This window comes from Gadus morhua, chromosome 12 (assembly GCF_902167405.1).
Source record: "Gadus morhua chromosome 12, gadMor3.0, whole genome shotgun sequence".
NCBI classification, from domain to species: domain Eukaryota; kingdom Metazoa; phylum Chordata; class Actinopteri; order Gadiformes; family Gadidae; genus Gadus; species Gadus morhua.
In genome coordinates, this window is record NC_044059.1 from 11842237 (window position 1) to 11857801 (window position 15565).

The 15565-nt window shown below is 52.0% G+C and overlaps 1 protein-coding gene across 1 annotated transcript in view; it reads left to right on the plus strand.

Annotated features, from left to right (window-relative positions):
* Positions 1–15565, plus strand: part of obscna (obscurin, cytoskeletal calmodulin and titin-interacting RhoGEF a) — a 75122-nt gene that overhangs the window by 10052 nt on the left and 49505 nt on the right. The window contains exons 10-24 of the mRNA XM_030372245.1: positions 402–668; positions 1361–1630; positions 1996–2262; positions 3033–3299; positions 4329–4601; positions 5179–5442; positions 6106–6372; positions 7179–7445; positions 8072–8344; positions 8779–9045; positions 9847–10122; positions 10976–11242; positions 12917–13183; positions 13670–13939; positions 14957–15223. Coding sequence (XP_030228105.1) covers positions 402–668; positions 1361–1630; positions 1996–2262; positions 3033–3299; positions 4329–4601; positions 5179–5442; positions 6106–6372; positions 7179–7445; positions 8072–8344; positions 8779–9045; positions 9847–10122; positions 10976–11242; positions 12917–13183; positions 13670–13939; positions 14957–15223 — 4029 coding nt within the window. The remainder of the gene's footprint in view (positions 1–401; positions 669–1360; positions 1631–1995; positions 2263–3032; positions 3300–4328; positions 4602–5178; positions 5443–6105; positions 6373–7178; positions 7446–8071; positions 8345–8778; positions 9046–9846; positions 10123–10975; positions 11243–12916; positions 13184–13669; positions 13940–14956; positions 15224–15565) is intronic.

A 15565-nucleotide genomic window follows, 5' to 3' on the forward strand; every position in this document is an offset into this window, starting at 1 on the left:
CCTCCAAGCCCCACCTCGCAAAAAAAACGGTCATTTTATGGTGAAAAATGTATATGAAAAAAAGAAAAAAAACAATAATGTGGCAAGCAGAACGGGAATGATCAAAATGAAATATAAAACATATTTTTCATTTGCTTAAGTGATGATGACCGTTGCTGCTTGAAGTGTGATTCGACAGGTTGACTCTTACCATATCAGAGTGTAGGATTGTAGTATTATTTGTCATTCTTTTTTGCGTCAAATTGTATTAGCACCTGCTTTAAACAACATAGCCTCCCATGGGTGACTCCCGCGATCATAAATCTTCGGGCGGCGCCTCTGCAGTGAGGTCGACTCGTTCTCGACCCGATAAACCCGGCGATGACGTTGGCCCTGCACCGCTGTCCCCCCCCCCCCCCCAGAGCGACCGGCCGTGTTCCTGCGCTCCCTGGAGGACGTGGTGGGGGAGGAGCAGGGCCGGGTGTGCCTGCAGTGCGAGGCCTCCAAGGAGACGGCGAGCCCCGTGTGGACGAAGGATGGCGAGGCGCTCACCCCCGGGGACCGGGTCCAGCTGCTGCACGCCGGCCGCGCCATGAGCCTCACCCTGCTCGGCCTCTGCAAGGACGACGCCGGACACTACACCTGTGACCTGGGCGCCAGCCAGACCCGGGCCAAGGTAACTGTGCATGGTGAGTATCAGCCCATCATCATCATCATTCCTCTTCGTCCCTATGGGACATGATAATAATAATAGATAGGTTTTGTACGGCGCTTTTCTTAGTACTCAACGCTTTACAAAATAAATGCATACAGACAGTACAGACACTCATACAAAAGGCAAACAAACAACACCACAACACCAGACAACACATTAAGAGACAGAGAGGGTGGAAGATGGATATAGAAGGAGGATAATTAGTCAGATGTTGTAGGTGGTCCTGAAAAGATGGGATTTAAGTTGACTTTTGAATGAAAAGAGTGTATCAGAGTTTCTGATGGCTATGAGGCTTCAATGAGCACTCTCCATTGCACTCGGTCCCTGGCAGCATGTTGGGCCTCTCCCCATGACAGGTTCATCTTTTCAGGCTCTTGTGTCACAGTTCTGCGCCGGGTGGTTTTTGGCCTCCCAGGTTTTCTTCTCAAAGTTTCAAAGTTCAAAGTCTCGAAGTTTTGCTGAAAGTCGCCATGGAATTTAAAGCAATGAACAAAAATGATGAGACAGAATTCAAGCATCTCCACTACCTTTTAAGTGTTGCTTTGATGCATGTCTTTCAGCAGTGTATTCTATTAAAAAAACAATACCTTGTAATAAGTTTCACACAATTGAGACACTAGCGCTTCTCTGGAGATGCAGTCTTTAGCTGTCCTGCTGTTTTTACAGACCTTCTCATCACCATTGTCCAACGGTTGAAGACTGCCTCTGTCCTGGAAGGGGAGAACTGCACCTTCGAGTGTCTTCTGTCCCACGACCTCATGGAAGAGCCCACCTGGACTATCAACGGCCAGCTTGTGGTCAGCGACTCCCGGCTTCAGGTGACCCAGAACGGGCGCCTGTACAAACTGGCCATCAAAGAGGCCAACCTGCTCGACGCTGGAGACGTGGTCTTCACCGTCAAAGACCTCAGCTGCAGGACCATGCTCTTCGTCCGAGGTAAGCGTCCAGGTCCAAGAGGTGTTTGAAGTGTTATTGTGATTATTTTCTTGATATGGTAAATGGACTGCATTTATGTAGCGCTTTTCTAACCAGTGGCCACTCAAAGCGCTTTACAATATTGCGTAAGATTCACACATTCATGCACACATTCACACACCGACGGCGGAGTCAGCCACGCAAGGCGACAGCCAGCTCGTCAGGAGCAGACACTCGGCTAGGAGGAGCCGGGGATCGAACTAGCAACCTTCCGGTTACCAGCCAACCCGCTCCACCTCCTGAGCCACATGCCAGCCCCATGTGTCCCTGACATGTTTCTAGTTCTGATCGCTGTGAACACTGGTGACGGTGCTGTCCCGTTGCAGAGAAGGCGGTGCACGTGTTCCGGGAGATGCAGAGCGTGAAGGTGGTGCCGGGCGACGACGCGGTGCTGAGCTGTGAGATCACCAAGCCCGAGGCCACCATCCGCTGGCTGAAGAACGGCCATCCCGTGCGCCCCGGCTCCAAGTACGTGGTCAGCGTGGAGAAGACCCTGGTGAGCCTGGTGATCCGCAGCGCCACCGTCAGGGACTCCGGGGAGTACTGCTGCGAGGCGGACGGCATCGCCACGCGCGCCAAGCTGGAGGTCCGAGGTGAGCGCACAAGGGGACTCCCTCACCGTCTGAAGTGAACGCCAGCCTCTTTGGTTTCCTTTCAGACGATCTTTGGAAGAGTGTGGAAGAGGGTGTTTGTTTTACATCGATTGTCTGATCTTCTCGGTAAACAGTAGCTGGATACTGTAGGGTTATGGAGTTTGACTCGTATGCCGAAGGGTGCTGGGTTCCAGCCTCCATGTCCTTAGCCTACCCCAACCGGCTCCTAAAGCTGCTTTCACACCGCCGCGCGGCAACTCGCTGCCTCCATTCTTTCCAATGAGGGAAGGGCGGCAGAGGGGAGGCGGTCACAAAAGCGGCTGAAAACCAGGAAGCGGTTGCCGCCCACGTGAACGCGCACAGCTTTTTGCCCTACCGCTTAGCTTTCCCCGTGTTGAAACTTTCGGCGGCAGCAGCAGCCACTTTTGAAAGCGCCGGGCCCTTCACACCGCCGCGCTGAACCCTCCGGCAGCGAGGCGGTGATAAGGGCGGTTGCCGCGCGGCGGTGTGCAAGCGCCTTTAATGACGAGTATCCATGTTCCCTGTCAGCTGCTTTGGATAAAATAAATGACTCAATTCAATAAAATTAAATTCTAATGTATTGGTATAGCCCTTAATCCCGGCACAGTCTCAAAGGGCTTAACAGGCCATGTATTTATGATACTTTCACTCAAAAGTGAAACAGTGTTGTGTTCCCAGCCACCCAAACACATCACAGTCTCTAGAGTCCCCTGAACCCCAGACTGACCCCTGTCCTCTCCCCGGCCCAGAGCTGCAGCACACCTTTTCCCGGGAGCTGCGGGACGCGCGGGGCGAGGAGAAGGGCAAGGTGACCCTGGAGTGCGAGACGCGGCGCCCGGCCCAGCGCGTGGCCTGGCTGAAGGGCCTGACCGAGCTGCGCCCGGGCAGGAAGTACGTCATGAGGCAGAGCGGCGTGCTGCTGTCGCTCACCGTCGGCTGCCTGGAGACCACCGACACGGACCACTACACCTGCGACGTGGGCACCATGAAGAGCCACGCCCAGCTCACCGTCATCAGTGAGGGCCGCCGGCCAGAGCTCAAGTGTTCATTCAATGAGCCTATAAAAATAGTTGTGGCAAAGTGGGGGGGGGGGGGGGTTGATGGGCAACAGGTGTTGTGGTTTGAGGGTCGAAGTTCAACAGGTGTGTGGGGGGGGTGATGGGTCAAAGGTCAACGGGTGGGGGGGTTTGATGGGTCAAAGGTCAACAGGTGGTGTGGTTTTAGGGTCAAAGGTCAACAGGTGTGTGGGGGGGGTGATGGGTCAAAGGTCAACATGTGGGGGGGTTTGATGGGTCAAAGGTCAACAAGTGGTGTGGTTTGATGGGGAACGGAGGGGGGGGGGGTTCAATATTCTTCAATATTTAGGCTTAAAATTAAACATTAAAACGTTTTAAACTAATGCTAACAATCAGAAGCTAAACTTCTGAAACGTAACTTTGAGCTAAAGTGAGGTGAGCTAAACTCACCTCACCCGGCACAAAGGGTTTGAACCCTGATGTCTGACAGTCTGCCTGTGTGCCTCATGACTGAGACACCTTGGATGAAGGCGTCCTCTGAAAGGGCCCCAACGGTCCTTCCCCCAGACCCGGCAGCGTTCATCCCTGCCTGTCAAAGGTCAACAGGTGGGGGGGTTTGAAGGTCAATAGGTGGGCTGGTTTCATGGGTCAAAGGTCAGCCGGTTGAGGGGCTTTAGGGTCAAAGCTCAACAGGTGAGGCTGTTTTGATGGTCAACAGAGGGGAGGGTTCAATGTTCTTCAATATTCAGACTTAAAATCGAACATTCAAACGTTTTTAACCACTTATAATCTGATTTTGAACCTCCCTTTGAGTTATGGTAAGGGTATTTCACTTCCAGTCCCAGCTGAAATGGTTTGAACCCTGGTGTCTGACGGTCTGCCTGGGTACTTCCTGACCGAGACACATTTCTTGAACCCAACGCACATGAGTGACATTGATTATACTTAGCGACATGGATGAAAGCGTCCTCTGAAAGGGGTCCGACGGTTCCTCCCGCTGACCCCGGCGTTCCTCCCTCCCGGTCACAGGTCAGCGGGTGCTGATCCTGGACGAGCTGGAGGACTCGGAGTGCCTGGAGGGCGACACCGTCACCTTCCGCTGCCGCATCTGCCCCAGCGACCTGGTGTCGGTGAAGTGGTACCTGGACGAGACCCTGCTGTACACCAACGAGCTCAACGAGATCCAGGCGATGCAGGGGGGCCTCCACATGCTCACCTTCAGACAGCTGGCCCGCAAGGACAGCGGCACCATCTCCTTCGAGGCCGGGGACAAGAGGTCCTACGCCTCGCTGCTCGTCAGAGGTCAGTGGGCCGAGACCCGGCCGGGAGGAACCGGGTTCGATCCCTCCATGTCCACAGCTTACCTGTAGGCGTCCAATAGCACTTCACAATATTATAAGACTCACTTGTTCAGAGTTCATTTAGACTCTGAAAAGCCCCCCCCCCAGCCCGATCCACAACTCTTAAACACTTATTGTATGTTGTACTTTCTTGCACTTAAAAATAGTAATAAGCCTTGTGTAGCATCTTACCCTAGCTATCTTTGTTGTATACTGGGAATGGGTTAACCTAGTGATTGTGAGTGCTTGGCACTTGGTTCTATGAATATCATTACTGTGCCGACTGAGATATCTTGCTGTTCCTCCTTCTTCAGACAAATGTACTTATTGTAAGTCTTTGGATAAAAGCGTCTGCCAAATGCCCTATGTGTAAATGTAAATAGCAAGATGCCTAACCCTTACCTGCTTCCGAATGACCATGATGGATAAAGAATCAGCTAAATAAATGGTCCACATCAGCTGCTATTGGACATGAGCCGTAGCCGATACATGGGCTTCCACCGCTGATTCGTGGTCGGTTTGACTCATGTCTTCACCAGAGCGACGCCCGACCATCATCAAGTCCCTGGAGGACTGCGAGGCCGTGGAGGGCGGCGGCCTAACGCTGTGCTGCGTCACCTCCAAGCCGTGTCACATCCTGTGGTACAAGGACGGCTGCCAGATGTGGAACTCCTCGCGCTACTTCGCGGTGCGCTCGGGCTGCGAGGCACGGATGACCATCCGGGAGGTCAGCGGCGGCGACGGCGGCGTCTACGAGTGCAGCGCCGGATCCGTCACCACCCGGGCGGTCGTCAGGGTCAAAGGTGAATGATCACTGAAATTGATCGATTATTGATTGTTGAAGCATAATTATTGGCTACCATTACCATGCATAGTGTCAGTGTCGAGGGCCTACGGGGAAGGAATATATTGGGTTCTGTGACTGTCGACGTTGTGTTGCTCACTTTTAGATTTATTCCATACAAGTATGTCAATTGTGTTATTAGCAAAGTTAAGCAAAGCATAGCTAGGCATACTGGAGGGCCTGAGTGGGAGGGGTTTAGAGGGAGTGGGAGGGGTTTAGAGGGAGTGGGAGGGGTTTAGAGGGAGTGGGAGGGGTTTAGAGGGAGTGGGTGGGGATTAGAGGGAGTGGGTGGGGTTTAGAGGGAGTGGGAGGGGTTTAGAGGGAGTTTATTTGTAGAATATATCATTTATAGGATCTGAAAAAAAATTACTATCATCATTATTGACCACAGATATGTCCAAGGTACTTTTAGCTACGATCTCGTTATAATCATACAAAAATTGCAAGTTTGAGTAAACAGTAAAAATCTAACAAAAGCGAAACAATGAAAGAAAGAAAACAAAAATACTAATTGAAAGTTGAAGTGAAATGGTGACATGTTTAACAATTAACATTTACCTTCAAAGATCCAAAATGGCCGACGCCCTTCTCTAGTTCCGTCTCCTTTCCTGTCGTCCTCCAGCCATCCCCGCAGAGTTCACCCAGCCGCTCCAGGACCTGGAGGCGCGGGAGGGCGAGGCCGTGACCCTGAGCTGTGAGTACTCCCTGCCCGGGGTCCTGTACCACTGGCGGCGGGGCCAGGAGAACCTCCGCGCCGGCGACAAGTACGCCATGAAGCACAAGAAGACGGCCATCTTCCTGACGGTGGCGGCCCTCATGCCCCAGGACTCGGGGGTCTACAGCTGCCTCTGCAGAGAGCACGTCACCAGCGCCAGCCTCAGAGTCATCGGTGAGGACAGCTCGTGTTCAAAGAGTTCAGTCACTTTGCTGAGTTTTTTTTTTCTAACCCTAATCACCCACAGACACACTCCTCCACACTGAGCGTTAACTCCTAATTAGATCATTCATGATTCATTCATGATGTTTTTAAATGCCGATGAGATAATTCCAGTTAATGACTTTGTGGAGGTTTCTTTGTGGATAAACATGTCTGCTAATTAATTAAGTGGCGAATAGTTTCATATAGTTAGTGTGTCACAACGAGAACCCTTATCTGCTCCTTTATGTTTCCCTATGACTTCACTTTCACTCAGAGCTTCAGGTAACAGGTGCCTACAGCTACACGACTGACACGGTGCATCGTGGACGGGTTCCGAACGGATTCTCAACGGATTCTGAAAATTCAGTTCTTAAATGGATCCCGTTTTCTTAAATGTGTTTTGAACGGGTTCAGAACGAGTTCCGAGCAGGTTTCTGAACTGGTTATGAGCGAGTTTCTGAACTGGTTCGGAAGGGCTATGAACGGGTTCTGCGCGGCTTCTGAACGTCTATTGAACAGGTTCCGAGCTGGTTCCGAGCGGGTTCTGAACCAGCTCTGAGCGGGTTCCGAACGGGTTCCGAACCGGCTCTGAACCGGTTCCCGAAACATGTTCTGAACGGGTTCTGAACCGGTTCAGAACGGATTCTGAACCCCTTCAGAACAGTTTCCCAACCGTTCCCCGACGGGTTCTGAACGGGTTCTGAACGGGTTCTGAACGGGTTCTGAGCGGTTCCTGAACGGCCCCGTTCCCCTCTGCCTCTTCCCCTCCCCCCCAGCCATCCCCATCACGTTCACGCAGCCCCTGAAGCCCGTGCAGGCGGACGAGGGCGTCAGCGTGACTCTGCGCTGCGAGCTCTCCAAGGCCGGCGTGGCGGTGGAGTGGAAGAGAGGGGATGATCTGCTGAGGAATGGGATTAGGCACCAGATCAGGCGCCGGGAGACGGGCCAGGAGCTGCTGCTCTGGAGGCCGCTGCCGCGGGACAGCGGCGTGTACAGCTGTGTGTGCGCCGATCAGAAGACGTCCGCTACGGTGACCATCATCGGTGAGCAGGAGGAGCAGGAGGAGGAGGAGGAGGAGGAGGAGGAGCAGGAGGAGAAGTGATGCTGATCGGTCTTAATGGGGGACGTTGGGGTCGTAATGCATGAGAGCGGATGCACACTTCAAATGCATGCGTTATGGTTCTAAGGTATGCTATACTATAACAAGCATAGTGCTGTACTTATTGCATGTATCTCAGCGGTGTGTGTCTGCTCTGATCTGAACTATCATATAAGGTGCATTGTGGGTAGGTGGAGCGACTGCCAAATAAAACGTTCTGGGTTTGAAGAGCTGATACCAGACCTGAGCTGGATACCAGTTCTTACCTGCTTATTCATGAAATGATAAAAACAATAGACCGTAACTCTTTTGTTGATTTTGGAGAACATTTTTTAAATTACTATGCTGTTCTCAACAGCTTGGTTCATCAAGTTGACTTATTGCTCCTAGTAATCCTCCAAGGAATACGGCAGGCATTGTAGTTAGCAGAAATAAATTGAAGAAAAGGTAAAATGGCGATGGCAAAAGAAGAGGACCGAACGAGGACGGAGAAGTACTAAAAATGTGTAAAACCCAACTTTTCAACGTGTTTGAACCCGTCGTGGTGACCTTGGTCGTGTGGTTCCTCAGCGCTGCCCCTGACCTTCAAGCAGAAGCTGAGGAACGTCATGATGGAGGAGGGCGGCAGCGCCACCTTCCGCTGCGAGCTCTCCAAGGCCGGCCCCGGCGTGGCGTGGCGGCGGGGGGGTGACGAGGAGGTCCTCGATCACGGGGACAAGTTCCACATCAGGCACCGGGACGTGCACGCGGAGCTGAAGGTCCTGGACGTCACGCCCGAGGACAGCAACGTCTACACCTGCGTCTGCGGGAACATCGAGTCCACCGCCACGCTGACCGTCAACGGTAGGAGGCTGCTGCTGCTGCTGGGTTCATGGAGCTCAGCTACGCTATAGAGGGGAGTATTCTTAATGGGGTTAGATGTTGTTATGGATATGATCTATATCTAATCAATCGAAAGACTCAAAGGGACGAGTCACAGTCCACACGGGGAAATTTTAAGAGTTTAAATTAATAAAGTTTAAAATAAAAAACGTAGTTTAAAATAATAAACAAAACCAATGTATTTATCAGGTAAAATGGGTACTGCATATTCATGTTTGCATTAAGAACACTCATTATTACATATGCCAAAGGGCTTAAGAATACAGTTGTTATAATAGAAGGAGTTCAAATTGCCTGAGCCAGATATGTACATTTTGTCTCCACCATGATGTCCCTGTCTCTGGGTTGCCCTCATCACAATAACCCGATAAGCTGACCCCCTCCTCGTCCCCCAGCGCTGCCCGTGTCCTTCAGACAGAAGCTGCAGAGCGTGCGTGTGGAGGAGGGGCAGAACGCCACCCTGCAGTGCGAGACCTCCCGGCCGGGTGTGCCCGTGGAGTGGAGCCAGGGGGGGTTCCTGCTGCAGCACGGGGAGAAGTTCCTGATCAAGCAGAGGGGGGCGCTGCAGGAGCTGATCCTGAGAGACGCCGTCCCCGAGGACAGCGGCGTCTACACGTGTGTGTGCCGGGAGATGAGGACCAAGGCCACGGTGAAGGTCGTGGGTAGGTCGGGCTGATGGAGGGAGAGGGGGGCCTGGACGAAGACAGAGCACCTGTTGCATCCTCAGACATGTTTGTTGTGTTCATTTTCATGGGGATGGTACTCATATCATGCCACCAGGTTTGAGTGTGGTTAGCCATCACAAGCTGTCTGGGAATCTGCCTTTACCTGTTGTCCAAGGGACAGCACTAGTGGGCGTGTCCACCTAGATGTATGCTGGACAGATCAGTCTACAAGCCCACCCAGTGGGCTTGTAGACTGATCTATCCAGCATACATCTAGGTGGACAGAATACCATCCACACTCATATCTGGTGGTATGATATCACCCCTTTAAATAAGTTAATAAGCAAAGGGTGGGATAGGGGTGGTTGTGTTTGACTTCCAGGCTTACACGTCGCATGGCATGCCACCAGGTGTGGTGTGATTAACCGCTACAAGCCGTTTTGGAAATCGGCCCCTTATGACATCACGGGTGGGCGTGTCCACCTAGATGTGTGACGGAGAGATGAGCAACGTTTGCTACAGTCCACTGGGTAGGCTGGTAGACTGATCCATCCAACACACAGCTAGGTGGACACGCCCACCTGGGATGTCATAAGGGGCAGTTTTCCAAAACCTCACACCTGGGTGGCATGACATGGGACCTTTAAAGGTCTGGGTTCGAACCTCAAAGTCTTCCCGTAGGCATCATGGAACAAGCTGGCAGCCGAACTCATACCTGCTCCTTAACGCGTGTGCATTCATTAGTCTACGTATATTCTTTGTGTTCTTGACATCGGTTCGTGACCCCTCTCGTCCCAGCGGTGGCGGCGACGTTCCGGGCGCGCCTGCGGATCCAGGAGGGGGAGGAGGGCGGCAGCGCCACGCTGCGCTGCGAGCTCTCCAAGAAGGGCGTGGCCGTGGAGTGGCGCCGCGGCGAGCAGGTGCTCACCGAGGAGGTGTCCCGGGGGAAGTACCGGATGAGCCAGGAGGGGCGCGCGGCCCAGCTGACCGTCCTGCAGCTCCACCTGGGGGACGCGGGGCAGTACAGCTGCTCCGTCGGGGAGGAGAGGACCAGCGCGCAGCTCACCGTCAAACGTACGCCTCAGGTGGCCTCGCTGGGCGGTGCTTTAGTCAGCTCTTTGTTTTTCTGGGGGGCCGTAGAGCAGAGATCCCTTAAGATGAGACGCACATCGTTTACTGTTTGATCTTTGCTGAGATTAGATTCCGAGGAAATCCATGGTGGAAGTTGAGCTGAACTTTGATTTTGTCCGAGGTCTGTTCATGTGCCAACGGGTCTTCAAAGAGGCCTGGAGCAGCAAGTCTCCTAATGAAATAGTGATAAAGACACGTTTGATCATCATAACCAAAACCCAATGTTCAATCAATCGATCAATATTGCATCACTTTTATCCATTGTTAGAGGAAATGTTGAAATTCCTGAATCAATAGAACATCCTGAAATTAGGATGTTTAACTAAGAATCAAATCCCAGAACAAAGGCACCTGGACACAATCACACACATTTAAACCCAAATCAAACTTAAATTAAACCCAAATCAGGCCCAAATGAACCCAAGTCAAACCCAAGTCAATCTTTAATCCAACACCATTCAAATACAAATCCAACACAAATCAAACCCTTATCGAACCCAAATCAACCCCAAACCAACCCCAAACGCGCCCCTCCAGCCCCTCTCCTTCCTGACCCGTCAGGGCCCCTTACCCCTGGTGCCCCTTACCCCTCCAGCCCCTCTCCTTCCTGACCCGTCAGGGCCCCTTACCCCTCCAGCCCCTCTCCTTCCTGACCCGTCAGGGCCCCTTACCCCTGGTGCCCCTTACCCCTCCAGCCCCTCTCCTTCCTGACCCGTCAGGGCCCCTTACCCCTCCAGCCCCTCTCCTTCCTGACCCGTCAGGGCCCCTTACCCCCTGGTGCCCCTTCCGTCCCCAGCTCTCCCGGTGACCTTCAGGCGGGAGCTCCAGCCGGTGTCGGTGAGGGAGGGGGGCCGGGCCGTGCTCTGCTGTGAGCTGTCCCGGCCCGGGGCCCCTGTGGACTGGACGAAGGGCCGGACGGTGCTCAGACCGGGGGACAAGTACGAGATGAGGCAGGAGGGGCCCTACACCAAGCTGGTCATCCTCAGCGCAGAGGAGAGCGACGCGGGCAAGTACACCTGTAAGAGCCAGGACGGACAGTCCACCGCCCAGCTCACCGTCACAGGTAAGGCAGGCGGGGAGAGGGGCGACGTGGGGGGGGGGGAGGTCTTCGTCTAACTGTGTTTGCAACTTAACTCAGACTAACCCTAAAGAGTTGATTGTAAAAAAAAAAAGGTACAAATAGTATAAAAGAAAAGTAGTGAAATTCACATTTACATTTTACCTTTACATTTAGGGCGTTTAGCAGATGCCTTTATCCAAAGCGACTTACAATAAGTACATTTTGTCAGAAGGAAGAGAAACAACGATATATCGCTGTCGGTACAGGAAGGATGTCCATAGAACCAAGTGCCAAGCTCTTAACGATTGTGAGGTTAACCCATTCCCCGTGTACAACAAAGATGCAAAGGAGTAGCCTCTGCAGGGAGACCACTCAGCACGCCAGGCGTTCAAAGCTAAGGCGCTGTACTCAACAGTGGTCACACTTGAGTGTTAAAGCAGGGAAAGGCCCTTGAGAGCCCAGCTGCAGATAGGAATACCACCAGTGCTCTGCGTGTGGTACAGCTGTGAGCCAGCCCAGGCTGTCTCCCAGACTCAGTACCCCCCAGGGGCGATCAGCACGGTACAAACACTGAAATGATTACTGTAGATAATGAGCGAGGTCACAGTGGCAAGACACAGTGTCTTAGTGTCTTGAGAACAACATGTCTTTTAAAATGTCTACATCTCAACAGGACATTTCCATTACATTTGTAATGATCATGTCACCGATGCATCAGATAAGAGAGGATGAGTTGTACTTTATTTATTCCAGACAGGAGATTGGGGATATATACGTTATGCCATCATTGTAACATTTAAAAGGTTGTGCATAAGTGGATGTGAAAATGTAATGTGTGTTGGACTCTGTTATTGAATATGGTGCAGTTTGACTAACTCATGCTTTTTGGTGAATTGATTTTTCCTGGATTTTCTGATTTCAACAGAGTCAGCGCAACGCAGACGCAGGAGAAGTCAGCTCAAACAGAGTAAAAACAGTAAAAACTATTTAAAACAGTAGACCTAACAGAGGTTCATACTGGTTCATACTGGTTCATGCCTTCCTCACTAAACCATGCCATGGAGATATGGTTGATCATTCCCTTCCCACATGCTAGAGGAATAAATGTCACAATACATTTGTTTTCCGTTCCCATTACATTCCAGTCAATGAAGAATTCCCCTTCATCACAACTCTTCTCCAGCTCATGCTCTCTGTCATTATCACCGTAGACATCTTGATTCGGGTCAAATGAGTTCCGCATATTCATGTTCGCACTAAGGTCACTAATTAGTGCATTTATTTGTTTTCAACCCTTGTTTACAGGTCTAGTAAGTGTAAATATATATCATATGTAATCCTGAATGCCTTTTGTATACTGAAGCTGTAATGTTGTTCATCTGATGATGCTATATTTAGAACAACCGCAGCAGCCATTGATTTATAACACCAACAGACCCTAACCATCACTCTATCATTTGATCAGAGTCTCTTGTATTTTTGTACAAACGTGTCGCCATTTTGTTTGTTTTCCCAAATGTGTTTGTTTTCCCTCACATTACCACGATCATTAGAGTGCTCCTCCCCACCCAACCACATCCCTGTTGTCCATCTGAGGGACCAGAATACACTCTTACGTAATTCAAATGTTAAGTCTGGTCTCGGCCTTAACTCTTCCGTGTTGGGTCTCCCGGCCAGGTCTTCCCCCGTGTTTCCAGCGGCCCCTGGTGGACGTGGAGGGAACTGAGGGCGCCAGCGTCGTGTTCCACTGTGAGCTCACCAAACCGGCCGCCGCGGTGGAGTGGAGGAGGGAGGAGGAGCCGCTGTGGGAGGGAGGGAAGTACCAGATGAGGATGAAGGAGCTGCAGGTGGAGCTGCGGATCGTGGAGCTGGCCCCGGAGGACGGCGGGGAGTACTCGTGTGTCTGCGGGGAGCACAGGACCACGGCCCGGCTGGGGGTGAACGGTGAGTGGGACAGCAGACCTCAAAGTAGGTTAGAGGTACCTGGTCCTTATGAAGCCAGGGTTAAAGGTAGATGATGGAGTTTTAGTCGAGTCAATGAAACATGGGACCAAGAAACACAATTCTGGAAAGAATGTAAGGATTAGCATGTCAACATAATTATTTTGTAATTAAATAATTTTAATGAAGATTTAAAAAAAAAAAATTACACACAAAATCCAAAAGAATGATACAATTTATATAAAATATACAATATCATGTTAAATACAATGAATTGAAAAATGTCTAAAAGTATGATTAGATAATCATAAGAATTTTATAAAAATGTATATAAAATACAACAATCATACGTTATATAATATATAGAAAAAATTTAACATGTAAAATTATAAAAATGTTTTTTTTTTCAATGGGTTTTCCAGATAAATGTTCCTCCCAAAAACAATCTTCTTAGAAACGATATAACACGATACCCCCCCCCATCTCCAGAGCCCCCCCTAACCTTCGTCCAGGAGCTGCGGGGGGTCCACGCGGAGGAGGGCGGCCCCCTGACCCTGCAGTGCGAGCTGTCCCGGGCCCCCGGGGCCCCGGTCCAGTGGCTGCGGGGCGACGGGCCCCTGAGCAGCGGGGACCGGTACCAGCTCAGGAGCACCGGGACGCTCCAGCAGCTCCTCATCAGACGGGGCCGGCCCGAGGACAGCGGGGCTTACGCGTGCGTGTGTGGGGAGCTGAGGACCGCCGCCACCCTGGACATCACCGGTGAGCGCTGGGGGGGGCCAGCGTTTACCGGTTCAGAGCGTTTACCGGTTCAGAGCGTTTACCGGTTCAGAGCGTTTACCGGTTCAGAGCGTTTACCGGTTCAGAGCGTTTACCGGTTCAGAGCGTTTACCGGTTCAGAGCGTTTACCGGTTCAGAGCGTTTCAGAGCGTTTACCGGTTCACTGCGTTTACCGGTTCAAAGCGTTTACCGGTTCTCTGCGTTTACCTGTTAAAAGCGTTTACCGGTTAAAAGCGTTTACCGGTTAAAAGCGTTTACCGGTTCACTGCGTTTACCTGTTAAAAGCGTTTACCGGTTCAGAGCGTTTCAGAGCGTTTACCGGTTCACTGCGTTTACCTGTTAAAAGCGTTTACCGGTTCTCTGCGTTTACCGGTTCAAAGCGGGCCAATTAAGGACATGCAGAGCATGAGGAACAGGTTGAGAAGCAGGGCTTCAATAGTCTGCTTCTCTACTCATTCGGCGCTCTCCCAGCCCTGGAGCTCCTGCACAGAGAGACCGGTCCTCGTGGGGGACGGGGTTCCACCCACGGGGGACAGGACCGTCGATTCCTCCCAGGTTTTTTCGTTGTTGTATTATTTTCAGTATGAGACTTTGTTTGATTTTGGATTAAACATGCCTTTTGCCCAGCAAAGTTGTGTCCTGTTTTGGGAGGTGGTGGTTCGCTCACCATGCCGGGTTACCACAGCGTTTACCGGTTCCAACCGTTTACCGGTTCAAAGCGTTTACCGGTTCACAGCGTTTACCTGTTTACCGGTTCACACCGTTTACCTGTTTACCGGTTCACAGCGTTTACCTGTTTACCGGTTCACAGCGTTTACCTGTTTACCGGTTCACAGCGTTTACCTGTTTACCGGTTCACCGCGTTTACCGGTTAACAAAACAAAAAAAATTCACAATTTTCAAAATTAAATTCAGTTTAATAAATTAAAAGAAATCCTGCTTTCTGTGTAAGCAGGATTTAAGAATTGAATTGTGTGTTCAAAATGCGCCCCCCCCCAGCGGTCCCGGTGAGCTTCCGGCTGAAGCTGAAGAGCCAGGAGGCGGTGGAGGAGGGCAGCGTGAGCCTGCGCTGCGAGCTGTCCAAGGCGGGCGTGGCGGTGGAGTGGCGGCGGAACGCCAAGCTGCTGAGGGAGGGCCGGCGCTACGAGCTGCGGGCCGAGGGCCGGCTGGCCGAGCTGGTGGTCCGCAGGGTGGTCCTGGAGGACGCCGGCGAGTACAGCTGCAGCGCCGGGGAAGCCTTGACCTCCGCCGACCTCACCGTCAGAGGTAGGGGCCCGTCTGGTGGGGTTCAGTACGGTCTGGTGGGGTTCAGTACGGTCTGGTGGGGTTCAGTACGGTCTGGTGGGGTTCAGTACGGTCTGGTGGGGTTCAGTACGGTCTGGTGGGGTTCAGTACGGTCTGGTGGGGTTCAGTACGGTCTGGTGGGGTTCAGTACGGTATGGTGGGGTTCAGTACGGTCTGGTGGGGTTCAGTACGGTCTGGTGGGGTTCAGTACGGTCTGGTGGGGTTCAGTACGGTCCGAGGGAGGGGGTGCCTCTGGTGGGGTTCAGTACGGTCTGGTGGGGTTCAGTACGGTCCGAGGGAGGGGGTGCCTCTGGTGGGGTTCAG